Source organism: Muscardinus avellanarius (genome assembly GCF_963383645.1).
Source record: "Muscardinus avellanarius genome assembly, chromosome: 17".
Lineage (NCBI taxonomy): Eukaryota > Metazoa > Chordata > Mammalia > Rodentia > Gliridae > Muscardinus > Muscardinus avellanarius.
In genome coordinates, this window is record NC_137803.1 from 38,957,721 (window position 1) to 38,981,745 (window position 24,025).

General features: G+C 38.9%; 1 protein-coding gene across 2 annotated transcripts in view; it reads left to right on the forward strand.

Moving 5' to 3' along the window:
* TPGS2 (tubulin polyglutamylase complex subunit 2) overlaps window positions 1–21,560 on the forward strand; it is a gene marked incomplete at both ends in the record, with an annotated part of 30,122 nt that extends 8,562 nt beyond the window's left edge. The window contains 6 exons of one of the 2 annotated variants that reach the window (XM_080714492.1): window positions 1,600–1,679; window positions 10,563–10,650; window positions 13,139–13,267; window positions 17,471–17,584; window positions 19,232–19,392; window positions 21,333–21,560. In XM_080714492.1, the coding sequence (XP_080570618.1) occupies window positions 1,600–1,679; window positions 10,563–10,650; window positions 13,139–13,267; window positions 17,471–17,584; window positions 19,232–19,392; window positions 21,333–21,560 (800 nt within the window). The remainder of the gene's footprint in view (window positions 1–1,599; window positions 1,680–10,562; window positions 10,651–13,138; window positions 13,268–17,470; window positions 17,585–19,231; window positions 19,393–21,332) is intronic. The other variant, XM_080714491.1, reaches the window with a different exon arrangement.
* Window positions 21,561–24,025: the final 2,465 nt, after the last annotated feature.

A 24,025-nucleotide genomic window follows, 5' to 3' on the forward strand; every position in this document is an offset into this window, starting at 1 on the left:
AGGGTATAGAGTGTAGGAAAATATACCATCAAACATAACAAGGCCCCTATCTTCCAAAAGGGAGAACTGGACAAGATTGGATAGGACACAAGCCTATGTATGGGTAGAATCGGTGCACTGAGAATGGATCAGAGCAGGAAGAGTTTGTGGCTATGATTTTTTCAAGGCTTGAAGTGATCATGGTATAAAACAGAGTGGTGACATTGGGAATTAGGTGCTCAGCATCAGAAAAAGGGCAGTTTGTTAGGGCTGCTGTAAAAACTACTATATACTGGATGCCTTTGAACAACAGAGAGTTAATTCTCTTACAGTATTGGGGGCCTAAAATCTTCTATTAAGGTGTTAGCAGGGCCATGCTTGTTCTAAAACCTGCAGGAACTAGATCCTGCCTTTACCTCTTCTTAGTAGGTTCTTGCAACATTTAGCAATTTCTATCTTAGAGATACATCACTCTAATCTTCCATCTTCACCTGCTATATTCTTTGTATGTCTCTTCACATGGTGTTCTTTCCATAAAGACATCTATCAGCTGGTTATGGTGGCACATGCTTGTAATCCCAGTACCTGAGAGGCTCAGACTGGAGGACCACAGGTTCCAGGCCAGCCTCAGCAACTTAACAATACCCTCAACAACTTAGTGATACCCTGCTTCAAAATAAAAAGGGCTGAGGTATAGCTTGGAGGTAGAATGCCTCTGGGTTAAATCTCTAGCACCAAAATAATAACAACAATAAAACACCAATCATGTTAGTCTAAGGATCTGCCTCACTCCATTATCACATATTTTAAACCATTTATATGTGCAATAACCCTATTTCTGAATAGATCATTTCTGAGGTACCAGGGTTAGGTTTGAGGGGAAGGACATAATTCAAGCCATAACAACTTTTATAACAGATACTATGTCTTTCATAGACTAAGGATTTCAAAATTTTGAGTCTGGTGACCACAGACAGTGAAGAATGTGGGAGGAGACATTGAAATCTGTTATAGTCCCAAGTGGCTTGTCTTTTATCTAGAGTAGTAAAAGACAGCTCCTCAAAGTAGAGAAAATGATTATTTGGAGACCATTTCCTGAAGGATGTAAAAATATATCTTATTTTGTGCCCAGTATATTTCTAGGCAAAATTCATTTTTCACAATGTTGGTCTAGCTTTTAAATCCTGGACCTCATATTGTAAAATACAGGATGAGTTTTATTTAGAAGGAAAGTTAGCAGGCAAGTTGTCTTATAGAAGTTAAGGAAGTGATATTCCTCATTCTCACCATATCATTAACATATATTTTGCTCATTGAGAAGTCGAATGTAAAACTTGAGATTTAGAATCTCTGTTCAATAAGATAAATGAGTACAAACTGTGCTCTGTTGGTGTTCTTTCTACTCGGTAGACCATATTGAATTTTAAGCTATGAGACCAAGTGCCTTTGAGTGATGAACCAGTTCTAAGCTTTTGTCATAGGGTATATAAATGCTCACCAGAAGTATTAGATATTCCTAAAGCTCCTAAAGTCATCATGAAGAGTTAGTCAACCGATAGTGTAGAAATGTGTGAGAACAGGCCAGTTGCAACTCTACAGATTTTCTGTTTCTTTCTCCAGAATCTTCCCCAGGTGTGACAGAGGTGACCATCCTAGAAAAGGCTCCGGCTGAACGTCATATGATTTCATCATGGGAACAAGTAAGTGTTGTCAAGCGGAATCCTTGTCTCCCAACAAAGAGACAGCAATGTAAATTCTTCCAAGAAGGATGTATTAGGGCAGGAAGCCTAATCCTGTGTCTGGCCACAGCTGCCTTCATCGCACTCCATTTTCACAGCATGAAGTATCTCCTCTGAGGCAATGGATATTCAAAGTTGTACACAACTAAACTAAAAATCCAGCAAGGAAGAGAAAAAGATACATATTAATAATCATCAGACTAAGCAGAACAAGTTTAAGTTTTGTAAATAACTCCTAACTACATTCATAGCTAGTGCTTCCCAACTCAAACTTGTCTGCCTCTGAACACATTCCCTTTCAGCTCTGTATGGCTGCCCCTCTTAACGGAGGACCAAACTGTGGGAGTCTTGCTCTCAGCAATCATACAGCCTCTAGGTATGTGTTTGTTCCTGCCAGCATGACTCTCTTCCCTGAGCTGAGCCAGCAACAACTTTTCTGACAGCTTAGTAATGGCAATTGAGGTTTATTTTTCATGGGCTCTCTCAGCCCCTACCTCCATCTCTACTCACAGCCCATAATAGAGAAAAAGAATTTTAGACAGTATCTATTTGTGAACTCTTTTATTTTAATTTAAAATATTTTCAGGATTTAATGTGATATTTCAGTATATATGTGTATGTATATGTGTGTGCATATATATAGATGTCATCTATGTATATGCACATGTACACATATACATGGTAAAATTATCAAATCATGGTATTAGTATTTCCATCACCTCAGATATTTATCATTTCTTTCTGATGAGGACTATAAAATTCTGTCTTTTAGCCTGTATTTGGGAGGCTGAGACAGAAGGATCATAGGTTTGAGGACAACCTCAGCAAGTAGTGAGACTATTTCCAAATAAGAAATAAAATTGGGCTGGAGGTGTAGCTCAAAGGTAGAAAGCCTCTGGGTTCAATCCCTAGTACCACACACAAAAAAATTCTTTTAACTATCATGAAATCTAAAATATATTATTAACTGTAGTCATTGTGGGATGTGCAGTGGAACACCAGAACCTATTCCTCCTATCATCCATTGACCAAATTCTCTCCAACCTCAAATAAACACTATTCTACTCTACTTGTCTTGAGTTCACTTTTTTATATTACACATGTGAGATCATACTGTGTTTCTCTGTGCCTGGCTTATTTCACTTTATTACTAAAATGTCCATACTACTCAAAGCAATTTACAGATTAAGTGCAGTCCCTCTCAAAATTCCAATGTCATTCTTCATAGAAAAAAAGCAATCCTAAAACATAATGGAACCACAAAAGACCCTGAATAACCAAAGCAGTCTTTACTAAAAAGAATAAAACTTGAGTCATCACACTAAAGGATTTCAAAATATATTACAAAGCTGCAGTAATCAATCAGCAGAGCATGGTCTTAGCATGAGAACCAGTGTTGAACTCTTCCTGGCCGACCCATCAGAACATTTCCTGGTGCTGCTGTGGCAGTGTTTTGTTGACACTGTTTACAAATAGTAATAAGATATACCTGAAGAATTCTCTCTTGATCCTTTACAGACTTAAGCCACTCTGGGGAGAATTGCCTCTGTTTTCTTTTGTGAGCTGTGATATCAGTGGTGTTTTCCTGGAGGGGAGCATAAGAGCAGGAAGGCCTTGTCTAGGATGGTGCATCATTAAGGATATGACATTTTATAGTACATATTTAATGAAGTAATTTCTGAGCTATAATCTTCCTTGTTTTTTACATATTACCTAAACTCTTTGAGGAGAAGAACTTCCCATTTGTTCCTATATTGTTACTTATTCATTTGGAGCACACTTTCCATAACTGGTTCCAGAACTACTGTCTGCAGTAAATTTCAGTGGAATCTAGTCTGCCTTCAGATAATGCAACTTTATTGGATTTCAGTTCAGCTTAGAGTGACACCTAGAAAATGTGGTAACAGCAGGATGAATAGCCATCAGGGGTCTGAAAGAGTTGAGAATAAACATTTTATATATATATATATATATATATATATATATATATATATATATATATATATTTGTGTGTGTGTGTGTGTGTGTGTGTGTGTGTGTGTGTGTGTGGTACTGGGGGTGGAAACCAGGGGCCTTCTACCAGACCTAGTTTATATTTTATTTAGAAACAGGGTCTCTTAAGCCAGCTGAGGCTGGCTTTGAACCTGCGTGATCCTTCTGTCTCAGCCTCCCAAGCGCGGAGATTTTTAACTGATGGAGGCAGTTAGTGAACGTTTTCCTCAGACATACACAATTGGGATTTCTGTGAAAGTAGGAGAATACTCAGATACACTGATTTAGAATTTTCCTTTGAGCCTTTTACTTGAAACACCTCAGATCTAAGTACAGAGATGCCAAATCTAAAGTATAAACCACATTAGGATCAGTAATATAAAAATATTTTTCACTTGTGCTTGACATGCCTGGGTTTTTTGAAGACCTGTGGGGTTCTTGAGAGCTAATTTACAAACATAGAAGATAAAATTTGGGATGTGTAATTTTAAGATTCAGCCTTTATATTATGCTAAACAAAACACAGTCACCATAAAAAATTGAATTCCCACGCCAGGCGTGGTGGTGCACACTTGTAATCCCTGTGCTTGGGAGGCAGAGACAGGAGGATCGTGCAGGTTCAAAGCCAGCCTTGCTGGCTTAAGAGATCCTGTTTCCAAATAAAAATATAAAATAGGTCTGGGAGTATAGCCTGGAGGTAGAAGGGTTTCCAGGAACCCCAGTACCACCAAAAAAAAAATTTTTTTTGAACTCCCCCCTCAAAATGCTAAAAGATGAAAAGTCTCCTCACATTTTGGTTACTGTTAGCATATTTTGTGTTCTGTGTGTAGGTGGAGGATGTGCAAGGAGTGAGTAATGGTTCAGGGACTCCTTGAAATGTATTATGTATGTAACATGTATTAGCTATATATATTTTCCTGGAAAGAGATTTCTTCAGATTCTTAAAGAAGCTTGTAACCCCCAAAACCTTTAAGATGAGTTTTTGTATAAATTTTTTGATCACCATTTTGTTACCTGCTTTTGTCTCTTAAGCAGTAGAGGACAAACATTTTGAGATGATCTGAAGTGCCTCCATTTCATTCCTCATCCAAAGGGTTACCAAAGAGCATGCTTCTATAGAAGCAGACCAGACTTGGTAGGACTACCTGTGACTTGTTCCTGTGCCAGAGGAGCAGGTGTATATACTTCACTGAGCAACTAGCCCTTGGGACCGCTCTTCTTGGAGGTGCCCAAACCAGGAAACAGCCTCTATATGATCTACCCAGTGTCTGCAGCTGCATATATAGGGATAAGGCCCCCATGAAAAGGCTCAATGCCACTACCTCGGCCCTTTGAGTAGCTGCAGCCCTCTTGTTTATCTTTTCAAAGAACAAATCTTTTGTTATATTAATCCTTTGTAATTTTTATTCTCTATTTATTTTGGCTCTGATATTATTTCCTTTCTTCTACTGGATTTGGAATTGATTTTTTGTTTTTTAAGAACTTTCAGACATATCATGAGGTTTTATATTAGGAACCTTTCTGGTTTTTCTTTTATATCGGCACTAAAATCTATAAACTTCCCTCTTAGAACCTCCTTCAGGGTATCCCAGAGACTAGGAAATTTTAAATTCCTCTCCTGATTTCTTCTATGGCCCTTACTGTTCAAGAGTATATTGCTTAATACCTATGTGTTTATGTATTTTCTGTAGTTTTCTTGCTGGTGACTTCTAATTTTATTTTGTTGTGATATAATGATGCAAGGAATTATTTTGCTTTTTTAAAAAATTTACTAAGACTTGCTTTGTAACCTAAAATATGACCTGTTTTAGAGAAAGTTTCCTGAGCAGTTGAGAATGAAGTGAGTTTAGCTGCTGTAGAGTTATACATGCCTGGAATATTCATTTGATTTTTAGTTTTTAGGTCTGAAGTATCTTTCCTGAGTTTATGTCTGGATAACCTATCATTGAGAAAAGTGTGTTGAAATAATCCAATATTGTTGTATTAAAATCTTTCTGAGCCTTTCTGTTGACTAGTGTTTGTTCCATGTGATTAGGTGCACCAACATTTGGGGCATAAATATTATCTTCTAGTTGAATTGTACCCCTTACCAATATGAAGTTGCCTTCTCTGACTCTTCAGATTAGATTTATTTATTTATATATTTATTTATTCATTTATTTATTTATTTTGTGGTACTGGGGGTAGAACCCAGGGGCTTTTCTACCTCCAGGCTATACTCCCAGACCTATTTTATATGTTATTTGGAAACAAGGTCTCACTAAGTTGCTGAGAGCCTTACTAAGTAGCTGAGGCTAGCTAGCTTGGAACCTGTGCAATCTTCCTGTCTCAGCCTCCTAAGCACTGGGATTACAAGCGTGCACCATCATGCTTGGCTTCAGATTAGTTTTGAAGTTGACTTTGTTGGATATGATGATACCTAATCTTGCTTGCTTTTGATCTCTATTTTTATGGAGTATCATTTTTGATCCTTTCTCTTATAGGTGAGTCTTATGTAGACAGCCTATAGTTAGGCCTTGTTTTTTAATCTCTTCTGCCAATCTGTCTTTTAATTGGAGAGTTGAGGCCAATTAAATTGAGGTTATTGTAGAGAGATGTTTATTATCGTACCATTTTGGTATATTTATGTTTGGTTTGGTCCTAATTTTAATTTGCTTAACTGTACTTCTGATAAGATTCACCTTTATCCAAGCTGTGGTGTTTGTTTTTAACTTCTTGTGTAGGAGGTCTTTAAGTTTTACATTGTTGGCTTAATAGTCATGAATTCCTTTAATTTATGCTTCTCTTGGAAGATTTTTATTTCTCCTTTGATTTTAAAGGATAGTTTGCCGTCTTGGTTGGCGGTTATTTTTCAGAGCATGAAATACAGCATTCCAAGCCTTCCTGGATTTTAGAGATTCTAGTAAACCAGACCCTCTACCTTCCTTAGGAGACTTTGAGAATATATTTGAGAATTCTACTGGGGATTCTCATGCCATCCCTCCACAGCCCAAGGTTTCTTTCAACTTCATGAGATGCAGTTATGCTCATTGCTAGTGCTCTTCCTTGGTGGGCTTTGTAGGCAACTCTTCATCTGACCATAGTCGCAGCTTCTCATAAACAGTTACCTACAGGAGCATGGATTTCCATCCTCTAACACCTTTGCTGACCTGATCTGCTGCTCAGCTCCCCTCCCACATAAAAGAAAAAATAATAGAACATAGGATTGTCCAGAAGTAAAGACAGTGAGCGGAAGGCAGTGAACAGCCATTTCCTTGAGACTCAAGCAGTTCTCATGCAGTCATTTTTTTGGGAATCTCCCCCAACTGATGAAGCAGTAACAGAGTTTATGGCTTACTCCTTTGTTAAATCTTTTATTGGGGCATTATAATTATACATCATACCATGATTCCTAGTGATACATTCATACATGCATATCCCATCACTTGGTCTGTTTCCTTTCCAAAACCTTCCTTTTCCTTATCTTCCACCTTTTCCAAATACTCTATGATCTCTCTTCTTTTCGAGGTCCTCTTTTTTTCTTATTTTCTTTCTAGCTTCAAAATGTCAGAGTAAACATTCAGCCCTTGATTGTCTGAGTCTGGCTGATCTCATGTAGCATGATCTCCAGTTCTACTATTCATTTTTCTGAAAATTACATAATTTCATTCTTTTTTTATGACTAGGTTAACTCATTTTATAGAGTGGCTTAAAGAAACTTATAGTTAGCTTTCTTGGGAGAAGGGTGAAATACTGAAAATTGGGAGCTATGTGAAGAATAATCATTGAATGAGATAGCAATACTATTTTTACATAACGTGCTGTTATTTCAAACTCTAGTCAGCATTATTCTTCATTTTTTACTTTCTCCCCAGATCCTCCAAATTTTTACTTTCTCCCCTTCCTCTAGTCTGAATATCCAATCTCATACTCCCTGCCAGTCTTGTCCTTACACTTGAATTGATGTGAGGAAAAGTAGTGAGCAGATCCCTCCCTATGCAACAGTAAACTCCTTCCAGATTGGCCAGGGCAGAGGAGCCACCTAGAAGTAGTACCCGGAAGCCCCACTCAGGAAAGGTAAACATGATGGGAAGAAACTGAAGAAACCGTAGGACCTCAAATGCCTGGAACTAAAAGAACTGCAACAGAGAAGCAAGCAGCAGGGTCAGGGACCATCAGTCATTATTTTTTATGACTTTGTTTATTTGACAATTTTTTTTCTTTTTTCTTTTATTTTTTTAATTTATTTATTTATTTATTTATTTATTTTTATTTTTATTTTTTTGGTGGTACTGGGGTTCCTGGAAGCCCTTCTACCTCCGAGCTACACTCCCAGACCTATTTTTACATTTTTATTTGGAAACAGGGTCTCCTAAGCCAGCACGCAGGGCTGGCTTTGAACCTGCGTGATCCTCCTGTCTCTGCCTCCTAAGCGCGGGGATTACAAGCGTGCGCCATCACGCCCGGGTTTGATAATTTTTTAAATATATTATTGGTGCATTGTACTCCAAGACTTGTGAGGATATATGAGCACACATCATCCAGTTAGCCTTTATCCATTCCCTATCCCATTCCCTCCCCCACCCTCGATCCCATGCTTGATTGGTGATTAACTTTGATACATTTGTTTATGTACATCATGAGTTTTTATTAAAGAGATTCCATCCTCCCCCATCCCATTCCCTCTGATTGGTAACCTTAATTGCTCCTCTATAGGGTCCTTTCTTCATGTGTTTAAATTAGTATTTGAAATGTATTACTTGATTTTACTGACTTTTCCCTCTATTTCTTATGAATTTTGAATAATTTTTAAAATACTGTATATTACTAGAATGTATTTTGAGTGGAATAAACACATAACAAATATATAACTATTACTTTTAGAATTCTCAAGGAGTCTACCAGCCCTTCTCTGCTGGGATTTTCTCGTGTTATTCCCACTAATAATGATTGGTACTTCTCATGTTCACAACAATGTTTACATATTACTCTGGAATTATTGATATAAGAAGTAAATATCCCCAAGTCGTCAATGTCATTTAAATAATTAAAATTACTTTCAATTTTATTCATCTAAAATAATAACATGCTAATTATTATTTATAAAATAAATATTTATGTTGCTATTTTAAAAATGTGTTACATATGGTTGCATTTTATTAGTTTTACTCAAATCTAAGTTTAATAAAATATTCTGCATTGCTGGTTTTTAAAAAATTGCTAGTAGTTTTGCTGTTTTCACCACTAGATGGCACTAGTGATCAAAATCTTCAAGTTGATACTGGCCTTATAAGCTACTGGAGACCTAAGAATCTTGTCAGAACACTGTTGACTGTAGGCTTCCTGTGCAAGGGTCCCTGGAGTAGGAGAAAAGCATTCTACGTGCACAATTTTTCTTTCTGGAAGCACAGACAATATAACCATACAGGAGGCAGTAGGAGCAAATCCTTAACTCCATATAATGTACTAAGTAGGAACTAAGCCTGAATCTTGGAATTCCTTCAGTTTCACTTATGTGAGATTGGGAACTTGGTGATAACAAGAGAAAACAAACAAAAACTGATCAGAGTACATACTCTAGTTCTTAAGGAATTTAAAACCTTGATTCATTAAAATTGCAGCTGCTGCCCACTTAATAATCTACAAATACTGCTTAAAATCACCTGCAAGCTTAAGGCTATTTTCTCACAGTTCTTGTAGATGCTAACAATCATAATTTTTTAGTCCTCTCTCTCCCTGTCATGCATACACTCCTACCTCCAGTGTTTTGCAAATTCAATCTTGAAATTTTTTTTTTTTTTTTTTTTGTGGTACTGGGGTTCCTGGAAGCGCTTCTTCCTCCAGGCTACACTCCCAGACCTATTTTTACATTTTTTTTATTTGGAAACAGGGTCTCCTAAGCCAGCGCACGCTGGCTTCGAACCTGCGCGATCCTCCTGTCTCTGCCTCCCAAGTGCGGGGATTACAAGCGTGCGCCACCACACCCGCCTTGTAATTTATTTATCCTAGATTCAAAGCCTGTGTGATATACTCGAGGTCACTTAGCTAATGGCAGAATTGGGAAGTGAACTCAGATTTTCCTGCCATATAATACTTACCCACATATTGGGTACATACAACTGACTGACATTATGACCTAAAGCAAACTTGACATATGCAGTTGGCCATTATATCTCAGAAGGTTCCAATAAGCCAAAAATTTGGACACAATTACAAAAGGATTCACTTTTGAGATGTTCTTGTTTGTCCAGTGATTTGTTTCAGAAAGTAATATATAGCCGGGCGTGCTGGTGCACACTTGTAATCCCAGCATTTGGGAGGCTGAGACCGGAGGATTGTGTTTCGTGGACAGCCTCAGCTACTTAGTGAGGCCCTTTACAACTCAGTGAGACCCGGTTTCAAAATAAAGAGTAAAAACTAGGGCAGGGGGTGTAGCTCAGAGGTCAAATGCCCCTGGCTTCCATTCCCAGACCCACCAAAAAAAAAAAAAAAGTAATATATGAATATATGACTATGGGTCTGAAATTTATGCAATAATTGCTTTGCTCTAACACTGTCAGTCTTACCTAGAACTTTCTTTCTCACCAAGTTTCCCTGTCTCCCTCTCAGCACCTTCCTTTTGAATTTCTTCTGCAGCTAGCCAATGAGCTATAGTGTGAGAGAGAAAACACCTAGGCCACTTTATATTGGTGAGGTTAAGGGGGTAGGGGATGTCAAACCGATGACTCGCCTTGCAGACCCTAATATCTCTCCAGTAAAGTTTTATAGGTAATTATCTGTCTCGTTATTTCAGAGACCTGAAACATGGTAAATAATGCCCCCAGTTCTTTGAGACATAGTCTGACCTAACACTTGGCTGCTTTGTGATTCTAGAAAAACAACTGTATGATGCCTGAGGATATGAAGAACTTCTACCTGATGACCAATGGCTTCCACATGACATGGAGTGTGAAGCTAGATGGTGAGTCAGCCTCCTTGATGTCAGGGAATATTTTCCTGCCAGAGAGGCTGGATGGCATGGTTCTTAGCCCTTACAACTTTTGAGTCTTAGAATCTTGACATTTTTTGTGGGTGGAGCTGGACTTTTCTCCCAAAACTAACATAATCATCAGTGCTTCACCTATTGCCACTCTACTCCAGTGTCTAGCTTGTACTGACCTGGAAGCTCAATTTGGAGGTGTCCCATAAATAGGGTTAGAGGGAAAAAATACACAAAGAACCCAACCAGCTCAAACTTATCGAGTACTTCACCTCAGAGCAGACTTCTGGGGATAAGCCTCCGGTGTTTCTGGAGCAGCTGGACATCACTTCCAGGGGCCTCTTCTATTCTCACTGTTGTTAAGATACCCTCAAACCAGAGCCTTTCCTTCTTTCCCTACCTCAGCCTAAGTCATCAACCACCTCATTTTTCAGGCTTTCATCTTAGCCTTAAGTGTACATAGGCCAAAACATTTGCATTGCACATGTGGGAACTCAGCATGTCAGAGAATGCAATTACCTTACAGACATTAAAGGCAGCACTGCACATTCAGGTGAAGACTCCTGTAAAAGTTCATAAGCTAGGAAATACTGATCTAGCCATTGGAATACAACCTATGCTTAGCACAGGATGTCATCCCTTCCCCCTTTTGGCCTTTATTGGCCTTCATTCACATCCCAGGTCTACTTTGACCTTAGAAAGCCCCTCAAACCTCCTCACTGCTAGCCCTAACTAGGAGTAACTTCTGTCACACAGCAAATCTACAGAGCTGACATCTCCCCTTCTTTGTATCCATCTCCTGCCTATCTTTGGTGATTCCCAAAGCTTCTTTGCTATTTCTCCAGCTGACCAGAAGTACTTTTTATAGCTTACAGATGAACATTTAACATTAGCTTTGAATCATTCCCTCTAGTGACCTAGAAACCATTGGCCACCAGCACCAATACCTTCCCTTATAGCATGGAGGTGGCCATTGGAATTTGGAACAACAGAAACTAGACTAACTGAAAGCCTCTGTCATGGAGAGGGAGCCTATTTCAGAGAGGAGGTGTCACATGGCTATTTTTTGTGTATGATTTCCTGTTCACCATTGCAGATTACACTCTGTAATATAATCTTCCCAATCCTGGTTTTGGTGTTTATTGTTAATTTTTTTTTTTTTTTTTTTTTTTTTTTGTGTGTGTGTGTGTGTGTGTGTGTATGTGGTACTGGGGAGTGAAGCCAGAAGCAGTCTAACTCTGAGCTATACCCCCAGCCTCTTTTATTTTTTGTTTTGAAATAGGGTCTTGCTAGGTTGCTGAGAGTATTTGAGAGTATTGCTTCTTGTTGAGACTGTCCTCAAACCTGCAGTCCTCCTGTCTAGTCTCCCAAATACTGGGATTATAGGTATGTATCACCATGCTCAATAGTCCTGGTCTTTTTATACCCCTTATTTTACCCATTCTTTTTTTTTTTTAATAACTCACCTTAGTGACAGAAAATTCATATAAGCAGATTCTGGAGTATATTTTAGTGGTCTTTTCTCCTTAGACATTTAATGGTCTTTACACCAGGTGTGTGTGTGTGTGCGTGTGTGTGTTACTGGGGGTGGAACCCAGGGACTTTCTACCTCCAGGCTATACTCCCAGACCTATTTTATATTTTATTTGGAATCAGGGTCTCACTAAGTTGCTGAGATCCTCACTAAGTAGCTGAGGCTGGCTTCGAACCTGTGTGATCCTCCTGTTTCAGCCTCCCAAGCACTGGGATTACAAGTGTGCGCCACCAAGCTCAGCTATATACCAGCTCTTTAATTACCATCAACCATTCCAGTTTTTTTCAGAAGTCAGACTTTTATTCTTTTGTGTCCTTCCCTCTGCCCAGCATCCTATACAACAAGGATTCTAGGATAGATAAGTAAAACATACAGTCTTTCTTTCCTTACTTATACCCTAGTCACAGAAGACCAGCCAAGAAAGCTGCCAAATTCTCCCCATTGAGTAAGGGGAAATAATAAATACAGAGAGGTTTTTCATTATAAAAGCTTATAACCAGAAGAGAAAGGGTCAATTATGTAATCAAAACTGTTATTCCTTTGGAAAGTACAGATCTTTATGCAGAATATTGGCTAAATAAGAGAAATAGAAAATATTTTAAGCCACTTGTGTTTTTCACATGAAGTTTTCAAATCCAGGTTTTCCCATTATTTGTGAGTATCCTTTCAAAATTTTTATAAAGATAGTAGGAACTGCTCTTCACCTATGGTCCCTAATTCCCTTTTCTTATTTTATTTTATATTATTTTATAAAAGGCTGGTATTTGGGACTATGCAGTAAGTACTATTATATTTTTCTACCTTTCTATCAGATGCCTCAGCCATGGGATTAAGCAATAGCTGGGCTTAGGTTATTTAAGTAGAAACTCTTATGATAACCATTTTAATAACTAGGCTGTTACACTTTATGTCATTTTCTTTTTAATGTTCCCCTAGAACACATCATTCCATTGGGCATCATGACAATTAACAGCATCTCAAAACTGACTCAGCTCAACCAGTCTTCCATGTATTCACTTCCTAATGCACCAACTCTGGCAGACCTGGAGGATGATACATATGAAGGTACCTGGAGGAACTTTGCTTTGGGTTATATATTAGCCTGCTTGTTTCCCTTTCTTAACATTGACCACCATAGAAGAAGGTTGTAGTATTGTATTATGTTCCACCAAATCCAAACCTTTCCCGCTCTTAGCTTTTTAGATCCTAGGGAATACAGCTAAAAAAAGAAAGCATATAGCTACAAAGGAAATTTTCATGAGGAAATGCCAGGGTTGAGATCTTTGGTTTCCTGCCCATATTTCAGTACTTGGCGGAGTGGGCACTTGATGAGAACTTGGCGAGTGAATGAATGTTATAGATTAAATTTAACTTAACAGTTCAGTATCAGGAGGATTCAGGGAATATGGTGGCCTAAATACAGCTCCTTTCTGCCTCCGAGCTCTTTTCACTTCTGAGGGAAATGGTTCATAAGTCAAATGGCTGCTAAAGCCAGTGAGCAGCAAGGTGTAAGTGAGGAGTTTCTCAATCAGAATGGTGTTTATCTGCTTAGAACAGATACTCAGTTACAGTGTCTACACTAAATAATAGGGAATTTATTTCTGAACACTCTTTTGCCTGACTTCTTCCTTTTAATTTTATACAAAACATGATAGTATTCTGAGATTAGTCTAGTGTAGATGCTCTGGGATTAGGCTAGTGTAGATGCTGAGAAACTCAGTCCTTCTTTTGCCTCCTGCTGTACCAGCCTCTGCACAGTTCTCATCCTCATGGTTGATGACTGTGGGCTCTATGATTCCAAGTGTCTGGACACATGAGATTTAAGACATCATAAAGACTTTCTACAGATTAAAAAAAGTAAACATTCTCAAACAGCCGACTAAACGAAATGAAGAATTATTGATACCTAAATTAGCCTGAAAATTAAGTGCAAAAAATATTATAAAGCAAAGATAAATAAGTTTTAAAGAGGTGAATTAAAAGTAGGAGAGTGTGAAGAGAAGAAAATAGACCCAGGACACCTCTCATTGGAATCATATTTACTCAAAAAAAGAATAGGTAATAAATACTCAAGAAAAAGAAAGATAATATGTAAGTAGTACCCAGGACACCTCTCATTGGAATCATATTTACTCAAAAAAAGAATAGGTAATAAATACTCAAGAAAAAGAAAGATAATATGTAAGTAAGTACTAAAAGAATATTTCTCTGCAAATTGAAAGAACTCACCTAGACCCAAATCAAACATAAAAAAACCAGTAAATCTATACATAATTCTAATATAGAAAAAATGACAAGCTTTTAGGCAAAAATAGCAAAATACTTGTTAAGGAGTATTAAGCAGACTAATATCAGACTTCTCATCTACACCAGTGGAAATTAGAAGATAGTGGAAAAGTATAGATTACTGAGAGAAAAGGAGTGAAAAAATCACCAGTCCTATATATGAAGACTAAATATACTTCTCAGATTACAAGAAAAAAGACAAAACATGTAGGAATGTATTAGATAGCTTTTTAAGAACTTTTGAACATAATACAAGGAATATTCTAAAAAGTACTATCATGTTTTGGATAAACTTAAAAGGAAGAAGTCAGGCAAAAGAGTGTTCAGAAAGCCAGGCGTGGTGGCACACGCTTGTAATCCCAGCATTTGGGAGGCTGAGACCAGAGGATCATGGTTTGTGGACAGCCTCAGCTACTTAGTGAGCCCCCCACAACTTAGTGAGACCCTGTTTCAAAATAAAGAATAAAAAATGTAGGGCAGGGGGTCTAGCTCTGAGGTCAAATGCCCCTGGGTTCCATCCTCAGACCTGCAAAAATAAAAAATAAAAATAAAAGAGTGTTCAGAAACTAGCAGTATGTCCCTTTCACAGAATGGCAGCCTGCTTCAAAGCCAGTACCTACAACCTTTACACACTGCATCCTCCCTCCAAAAAAGATATATTCAAATCCTAACTCCCAATCAAAATATGACCTTATTTTAAAATTGCAGGTTTAATTAGTATTAATTAGTATGCGATCATACTAGAATATGGTGAACCTTACAAAAGGAGGAAATTTGGACACAGTGGAAGAATGCCATTTGAAGATGAAGGCAGACGTAGGGATGATTCTTCTATAAGCCAAGAACACCAAAAACTTTCAGCCAAAAACAAATGCTAGGGGAGAAGCTTGGAACAGATTCTTCTTCACAGCCTTCAGAAGGGATAAACTGTGGAAACATTGATCTCAGACTTCTGGGCACCAGAACTCTGAGGTAGTACATTTCTGTTAAGCCACTTAGTGTGTGGTACTTTGTTACAGCATCCTCAGCAAATTAACACAGTGGTTTCTGTGGTCCTCATAGTAGAGAATGGAGAGATAAGGGGGAAAAGATGTAGAAAGTGAAAGGACTCATTCTCCTATAGGAAATAAATATTACACCTTGTTGGGGAAAAACAGTGCCTTGGTATACAGTTTTCTTTCTGTATATGAATGGCTCAAAACATTATAAATTTATTATCAGTTTTATCTATTTATTTGCAGTCTACATGAGTTGAGAATTCCACTCCAGGTTAGCTGAGTCCTTTACGTTTCTAACGACCCAGCAACCTTATCGCTGAAATCAAGATGTGAGCAGAAAGTGTTATCTCATCTGAAGCACAGGGACCTCTTCCAGGCCCCCTGTGGTTGACTCTTTTCAGTTTCTTGTAGTTGTGGTACTAAAATTCCTGTTTTCTTCCTGGCTTTTGGCCAGGGTTCACTCTCAGCAGCTTAAGGTTGCCCTCAGAAACCAGCCATATGTCCCTTTCACAGCGTGGCAGCTTACGTTTAAACCAGCACATACACAACCTTCATTACTGAAGGAATAAAAACTAGCCAGGTATCATTGCATACACCTGTAATCTCCGTACCTGAGAAGCCAGACAAGAGGATCACAGATTCAAGACCAACCTCAGCAACTTAGCAGTACTCTCACCCACCTAGCATGACCCTTTTTCAAAACGAAAAAATTAAAAAGAGCTGGGTGTGTAGCTTGAGGTAGAACACCCCTGAGTTTAATTCCAAGTACCATATGCACAAAAAGGAATAAACATCTATCCCCCTCCTTTTTGGTACTGACTGAGTATGAACCCAGGGCTTTGTGCCTGCCAGACAAGTACTCTACCACTGAGTTACATTCCCAGCCTTTTTTTGAGCTAGGTCCCCATTAAGTTGCTCAGACTGACCTAGAACTTGTGATCATCCTGCCTCAGCGTCTCTCATAGTTGGGACTACAATGCCACTAACTGTGCCCAGTTAACATCTCCATTGAATGACATGAGTAAAAATAAGAAAAATGAAAAGGAAGAAACAAAATAATTTGAAAACATAAAGATGAAAGGAATAGTTGGGCATGGTGACACATACTTGTAATCCCAATACTTGGGAGGCTCAGATAGGAAGGCAGCAGGTTTGCGGCCAGCCTCAGCTACTTAGTTGGCCCTTTGCAACTTACTGAAACCCTGTTTCAGAAGTAAACAAGCTAGGCGTGTTGGCACATGCTTGTAATCCCAGCATTCCAGAGGTGGAGACAGGAGGATCATGGTTCACTGCCAGCCTCAGTTACTTAGCAAGACCCTTTGCAACTCAGTGAGACCCTGTTTCAAAAAATTAAAAAGAAACAAACTAAAAAATAGGGCTGGAGGTGTAGCTTGGAGGTAGAATGCCCTGGGTTCCATCCCCAGTAATGCCAAAAAAAAAGTAAAGAATAAAAAATAGGGTGAAGGTATAGCTCTGAAGTGGGATGACCCTGTGTTCAATTCCTAATACTGTCAAAAAGAAAAAAAAAGAAAGTCAAAAAGATGTTTCCTTTCATATATGGAAACTAGAGAGAAAATAGGAAACAAGGAATTTTAAATAATGTGCAGAAAGACCTGTAAAGTAGAGGAAGGGAGTTGGAAAAAGGAGCTAAGAAGAGGAAGAGAGAAAATTGAAGAAGGAAACAGTTCAAATAATATATGGTAAGATGTGAAAGTAATACTACCAATTTCACCAACACATGTTGGGAGGAAGAAAGGGGGAGCAGCTTGGGTATGGAGGGAAATATACCAAAAGTTAGGTACATGTGTGTTTTTATCCCATTGAACTGCACTATGATGTATAATTATAATACATTAATAAAATAATAAAAAATATGTCTGAAATAAGACCCCGCCCCATTTTTTCATCATAGCAAAGTTGGATATTATCTATGTGCTTGAGTTGATTTTTTTTTTAATATTACCATTAACTTCTGGGTTTGCAGCCAGTGAAGACCAGCCAGAGAAGCCTCACTTTGACTCTCGCAATGTGATATTTGAGCTGGATTCATGCAATGGAAGTGGGAAGGTTTGCCTTGTCTACAAAAGTGAGAAACCAGGTAAGACTCATTTATAAGCCCAGTGCTATAAGTTGGGTGTGGTCTTAACTGACTTTGCTTGTCAGCCATTACACAAAAGGCACATCCCTCCGCTAAACTCCTGATAAATAGCCAGGTCTCTTTTATGTTCCAAGACCCAAAAGCCTCTTTAGTCCTCTCTGTGCATCTCCTGTAGGCTCATTAATCTCTTCGTTTTAGCTATCCTCCTCTGTGTTTTTAAAACTTTTAAAACTAAAAGAAATAGTCATTGTGTTTACAGACTCCTGCAAGCTCATACATTAGTAAGCATCCAGGAAACACATTCTTTCTTTCATGCTTTATCTAGATCAATTATCAACCGTAAAAACCTGAATTACCAGCCCTTAAAAACCCAAGTGGAGAAAATTTAAAAAAAAAGGGATCAGGTGGTGGCTACTGAGGCTGTGTGCCCTCTGATCTGCCCAGCAGCAGTTCTGACCTAGGGACTGTGAAACTACAGTACTGGACAAGGCCAAACCCTCTTCAGTAGCTCTCTGATGGAGTGAGAATGTACAGACACCAGGATTTATCTCTGGGGAAAGGGAAGACCATCTCCAGCTAGACGAATCTTAGCAAATAGACTTTGGCTGCATCTTGAACTATGATTTGGATTAGATGGGGGTGGGAGGGGAGTCAAGTCATGGGAAAGTACAACTGATGCATAATTTTTAATCCAGTAGGTTACATCGCTTATAGGCTGCACGGATTCCCATATATATAGTTGGCTTATCACCCATTTTCAGAAAAATCACTCAGCATTCCCCTAGAAATTTACCTGTAAGTGAATAAGCAGAAAAATTCAGTATGCATTTGTGTTTTTTGACCTACATTTCAATATAATGCCCCCCTGGAGGAGGCGATACCACCCACTTTGGGAATCATGGCCAGCTACTCCCTCTCATGCTGAGCTTGGAAAGGTGAGGAAAGATTTAGACATACTTTGGATGTCAGTGGGGAATCAGTCAGGGTGGTTTAACAGAATGGCAGGATTCCAATGAAAATGTTCGTGATCATAAGCAGTTGTGGAAAGAGGGAGACTGGTTGATGAAGGCTACTTAAGAAAATGTTACAGCTGTCTAGACAACAGGTGAATTAGGCTTGAGGTAGAAAGAAAAGAAGTCTGAAAGAGATGGGAGGCTGGAACTGGTAAGATAGTACTTGTCAGCTCAATCAGGACAGCACAGGCAGGATTCCCAGGAGTGAGTTGGTTTAGACTCCTTTATAGTAATTTTTCAGAGCACTTTAGATTCCTGAGAGACACCTCTTAAAAGAGCCGGAGCCATTCCGAGTTTGTCTCCATCAGGAAAGCTGAGAGCATAGTATGTACTCACTGCAGGAGAAAAGTGCTAAATCTACACTGAAAAAGAGCATCTGCTTAGAATCCTGATTGTACTTCAGATGGCCAAAGCCCAGCAAATAGATCCATTGACTGATAAGAATTTGTAAAAGTGCCCCTGGAGAATGGGACTGGGAGGTTGGAAGGGAGGCATGAGAAGGAATTTTTACTTTATATTTTATATCCTCCTACTATTGGATTTTTGTCTTAGCATGAGTATATATTGACTTTACAGTTACAAGGAAATACGTGTTAAGCTATCCCTTATTTATTTCCTTTGTCTGCTATTTTAGCATTAGCCCAAGACACTGAGATCTGGTTCCTAGACAGAGCGTTATACTGGCACTTTCTCACAGATACTTTTACCGCCTATTATCGCCTGCTCATCACCCACCTGGGCCTGCCCCAGTGGCAGTATGCTTTCACCAGCTATGGCATTAGCCCACAGGCCAAGGTAAGGGGGAATGCCTGCCATCTCAGAATATGATGTGTATCACATCTTCTGAGAAGATGGTTACAGCACATTGCAGATGCCCAACTTCCCTGTCTGATATAAGAAATCTGGGATAGAGCCCATGAATCCCTGTTTTCAATAAGCAAGGCATGTGATTCCAGTATAGGTGGACAATCTCACTTTATACTGATCTACTTAACTGACTCCCAAACTTGGCTGACCCTCAGAATCACCTAGGGAGTTCTTTTTTCTTTCTTTCTTTCTTTCTTTTTTTTTTTTTTTTTTTTTTTTTTTTTTTTTTTTTTTTGCGACACCGGGGCTGGAACCCAGGGGCATTCTACCTCTGAGCTACATCCCCAGTCCTAATGTTTAGTTTTTTTATTTTTTGAAACAGGATCTCACTGAGTTGTGAAGGGCCTCCCTGAGTAGCTGAGGCTGTCTGCAAACCAGTCTCCGCCTCCTGAATGCTGGGATTACAAGCGTGCACCACCACACCTTGTTAGCCCTATCTTTATTTTGAAACAAGGTTTCACTAAGCTGTGGAGGGTCTAAGTAGCTGAGGCTGGCTGCAAACCTGTGATCCTCCTGTCTCAACCTCCCAAGTACTGGAATTACAACCATGTGCCACCACACCCAGCTCTAATTTTTAATTAAATATTTTTGGGGTTTATGCCAGTTATTGTCTTTGGAATAACAGATACATGCACTCAGGAGGAGTGAAAAGTAAGCCTCTTATTCCCCCTTTACCCAGTTTACCTCCCCAGAGGTAGCCATAGTTACCAGTTTGTATACCCTTCCTGAGATAATGCATATGTATGGGGTTTAATGCATATGTATGGGGATAATGCATATGTATGCATATGTGTGGGATACATGCATATGTATGGGGTTTGTTATTGTTTTGTTTCCCTTTTGCTGAATCATAAGTGTAATGTACTATTCAGATTGTTCTGCATATATTCTTTTCACTTAACACTCCATGTTGGAGCTCATTTTCTATCAGTATATATAGAGCTATCTTATCCAAATAGCTGCTGAACATTCCATCATATGGATATGCCTCATTTATAGTACAGGTCTGGGCATCATTACAGATACACAGGTGGCAAGTAATACTGCTATACAGCCTGGCTTGAAAAAACCAAATCTGGCAGGAAGAACTTGTGACCGGAATAAGATGGTCTGGGCTCCTTCTTCATGGTAGTTTCTCACAGCACTAAATTAGCAGAAAATGAGAGACTCAGCCCCATCACCACCTTACTATATATACAGCAAGTCAGCCTATTTTCTTCAAATTTCACATAAAGACAACTTTCTTCTGGTAAACACTGTGAGGTGGTTATGATCAAAGAAAGGTCAATAAATATGGATGCCTTTTGCTCTTAGCTGCTTGGAAAGCCAGTAGGGAAGAGAACATCAGCACTTACAGCTTTGCTCGGGAAAGGCCAGCACTAGTCTCTGTCATAAGTCTGAGGGAAAGTGCTGCCAGAATCCTCAAGAAAAGAACTAGCTGAGGGCAGAGGGACAGTATCCCCTGGTGGGCTCACTAGAAAAGGAAGTATACTCAGATTCTTAGTTCTCATACTACATTGATTTTAGAGTATGAGACCTCATAAAACAATGTGTCTGACCAATGGTTGATAAGTTCTGACATCACTTTTTCTTAATAGATTTTCAAGGCAATTTTGCAAAACTTAATACAAATTAAGTATCTTTATCCGAAATGCTTGGGACCAGAAGTCCTTTAGATTTCAGAACTTCCCAAATTTTGCATAGATTATTTCAGTTGACACATAAAGTTTTAGATTTTGGATTGGAGTGCTCAATCTGTACTCCTGCCCTTTGTCTCCAACTCTCAACCTCCACACCCCCACTAAAGATTATAAAGTATGGCACTGCTCTTTTGAATTGTGACATTCTCTCCCAATTCTGCTTTACAGCAATGGTTCAGCATGTATAAACCCATCACCTACAACACAGACCTACTCACGGAAGAGACTGACTCCTTTGTGAACAAGCTGGATCCCAGCAAAGTATTTAAAAGCAAGAACAAAATCTTAATTCCAAAAAAGAAAGGGCCTATGCAGCCTGCAGTTGCTCAGAAAGGGCCCTCAGGTTCCTCCATCCCTAAGCCCTCCGCTGGGTCTGGAAACCCTGTCCGGAAGTGAGCACCTCCACTCCCAGCTCTCGACCAGCCCAACAGTGATGATTTCCATGCACAGATGGCTCCAGTCTTAGATTCTGTAACTAACTGACTGCATCATCTTGAGGGGCAAAAACCCTACGCCTTTTACTCCCATTCAACATTAGCCAGGAGTTGGAAGGGCATACTGAATTATCCCCAAGAATTCTTCACAGTAGTTATACCTCCAAAAACTGCTTTAGAATTTCAAACTTAATTTAAGAGGTCAGATAAATCTATTGAAAGCTTTACTCTTGACACCAATCCTTAAGCCCTTAGCAGTGATTAGAGAAGTTTTCCAAAGAAACCACTGGTTTTGACTTATGAAATATTAGAAATATACTGTTTAATCAGAAGCCACTGGTCACATGTGACTATTTAAACTTATATGAAAAATTCATATCTTCAGTTGCATTAACCCTTTACAAGTATTCATGTGGCAAGTAGATTCCATAGTAACCAGTATAGAGATGTGGAACATTTTCATCTCAGAAAGTTCTTTTGGACAACACTGCATCATAATATTTTCATATAGCATTATTTATATGTTCTTTATATCCTTTACTGTGAACATATGCCAATCTGCTCATTTTTTATTTTGCTTTCTATAAAGCTTTTCCTCATTCGTTTCCTGTGGTTTTTGCTTCTAGTTTTGTGTTATGATGTTTGTATATTTGCCAAAAATAATTTTAAGAAGAGATATACTTTGCTATCCTATAATCTACCTACTAAAAACAAACTCAGAAGGACTGTGCATAAAGAGTTGATGTCTGTTTCCTGACCCTGCAGCCCTGAAGTGGGCAGAAGAAAGCCTGTACTCTGGTTCTCAGCAGGGGAAGTAGGGAATCACCTACCCAACCCCAAGGTCTTTGTGTGGCAATTTTTTTTACTGAAAGCCCAGATGATGGAGAATGAAGAGTGAGGAACAGGAGTCTGCACCATCTGCACACTTCAGCCCTGACTGGCTCACTTGCTCTCCTTCCTGACTTCTCTCCCATGCAGTGCTTGTCCATGCTTCCTTTCTTTGCACTACTTCTATGTGCTAACCAAACCAGGGCATCTCTTCCGTGACCCCTTTTATGGAACTAAAAGAAGTAACCTGCATGTCTGCTTTGACACTTTAAACACTTGAGAAGTTTTAAAACTTTTTATTATTAATTGTAATGATAAACACTTTTGAAAAAGAGGCATTGATCCTCCATCTACCAATTTCTATAGTCTATTAAAAAAAATGCCAAGATCAAGAGTTGGCCTTTAGCCGGGCGTGGTGGCGCAGCTTGTAATCCCAGCATTTGGGAGGCTGAGACAGGAGGATTGTACAGGTTCAAAGCCAGCCTCATATACTTAGGCCCTTTGCAACTTACTGAGACCCTGTTTCAAAATAAAGAATTAAAAAAATAGGTCTGGGGTATTGCTCAGAGGTAGAATGCCCCTGGTTTCCATCCCCAGTAACACACACACACACACACACACACACACACACACACACACAAAGAGTTGGCCTTTTCAGGGTGTGGTAGCATAAACTTTTAATCCTAGTATTTGGGATGCTGAGAGAGGAGGACCACATGTTCAAGGACACCCTCAGGAATTGACTGAGGCTCTCAGCAACTTAGACCCTGTTTCCAAATAAAATTGATCTAGGAATATAGCTTGTAGGTAGAAATTGCTTCTGGATTCATTTTCCAGTAACTAACACACACACACACACACACACACACACACACACATTCACAAAAGTGTTGGCCTTTAAGGAACAATCTCTAGCTGGCTGCTTCGCCCCTACTTTTTTTTGTAATAGTTCAGTCTTGAAATACCAGTGCTCATCTGAGCGGTAAGAGCAACATTCTCAAACTATACTATGTAGCTATAAAAAAAGAAAAATAGCATGGTACTGGCATAAGAGCTGACACGAAGACCAACAGAATAGAAGACACAGACAAACCCATTCAAAGGTAATCATCTGATCTTTGATAAACACACAAAATAAATGGAGAAAAACAGTCTTTTTACAAATGGTGCTGGAAAAAGTGGGTATCCACATGTGGAAGAATACAAACAGATCTCTCTCACTCTGCATAAAAGTCATTTCCAAGTGAATCAAAGACCTTGGAATTTGACCAGAAATTTACAACTGCTGGATGAAAACATAGAGTCAGTACTCAAATATATAGGCACAGTCATCAACTTCCTCAATAAGGCTCCTAAACCTCAGGAAATAAACCTAGAATTTATAAATAGGATGGTGCTGAATTAAGTTTCTGAACATCTAAGAAGTATGTGAAAGCCTGCAGAATGGGAAAAAATCTCCGCCAGCTACTAATGATGTCTAGAATATATAAAGAACTCAAAAAAAAAAAATCCAAACAGTAAAATGGACAAATAAGCTAAAAACATATCTCAAAAGAAATAGCCAAATACATATGAAAAATGATGAATATCTTAAGCAAT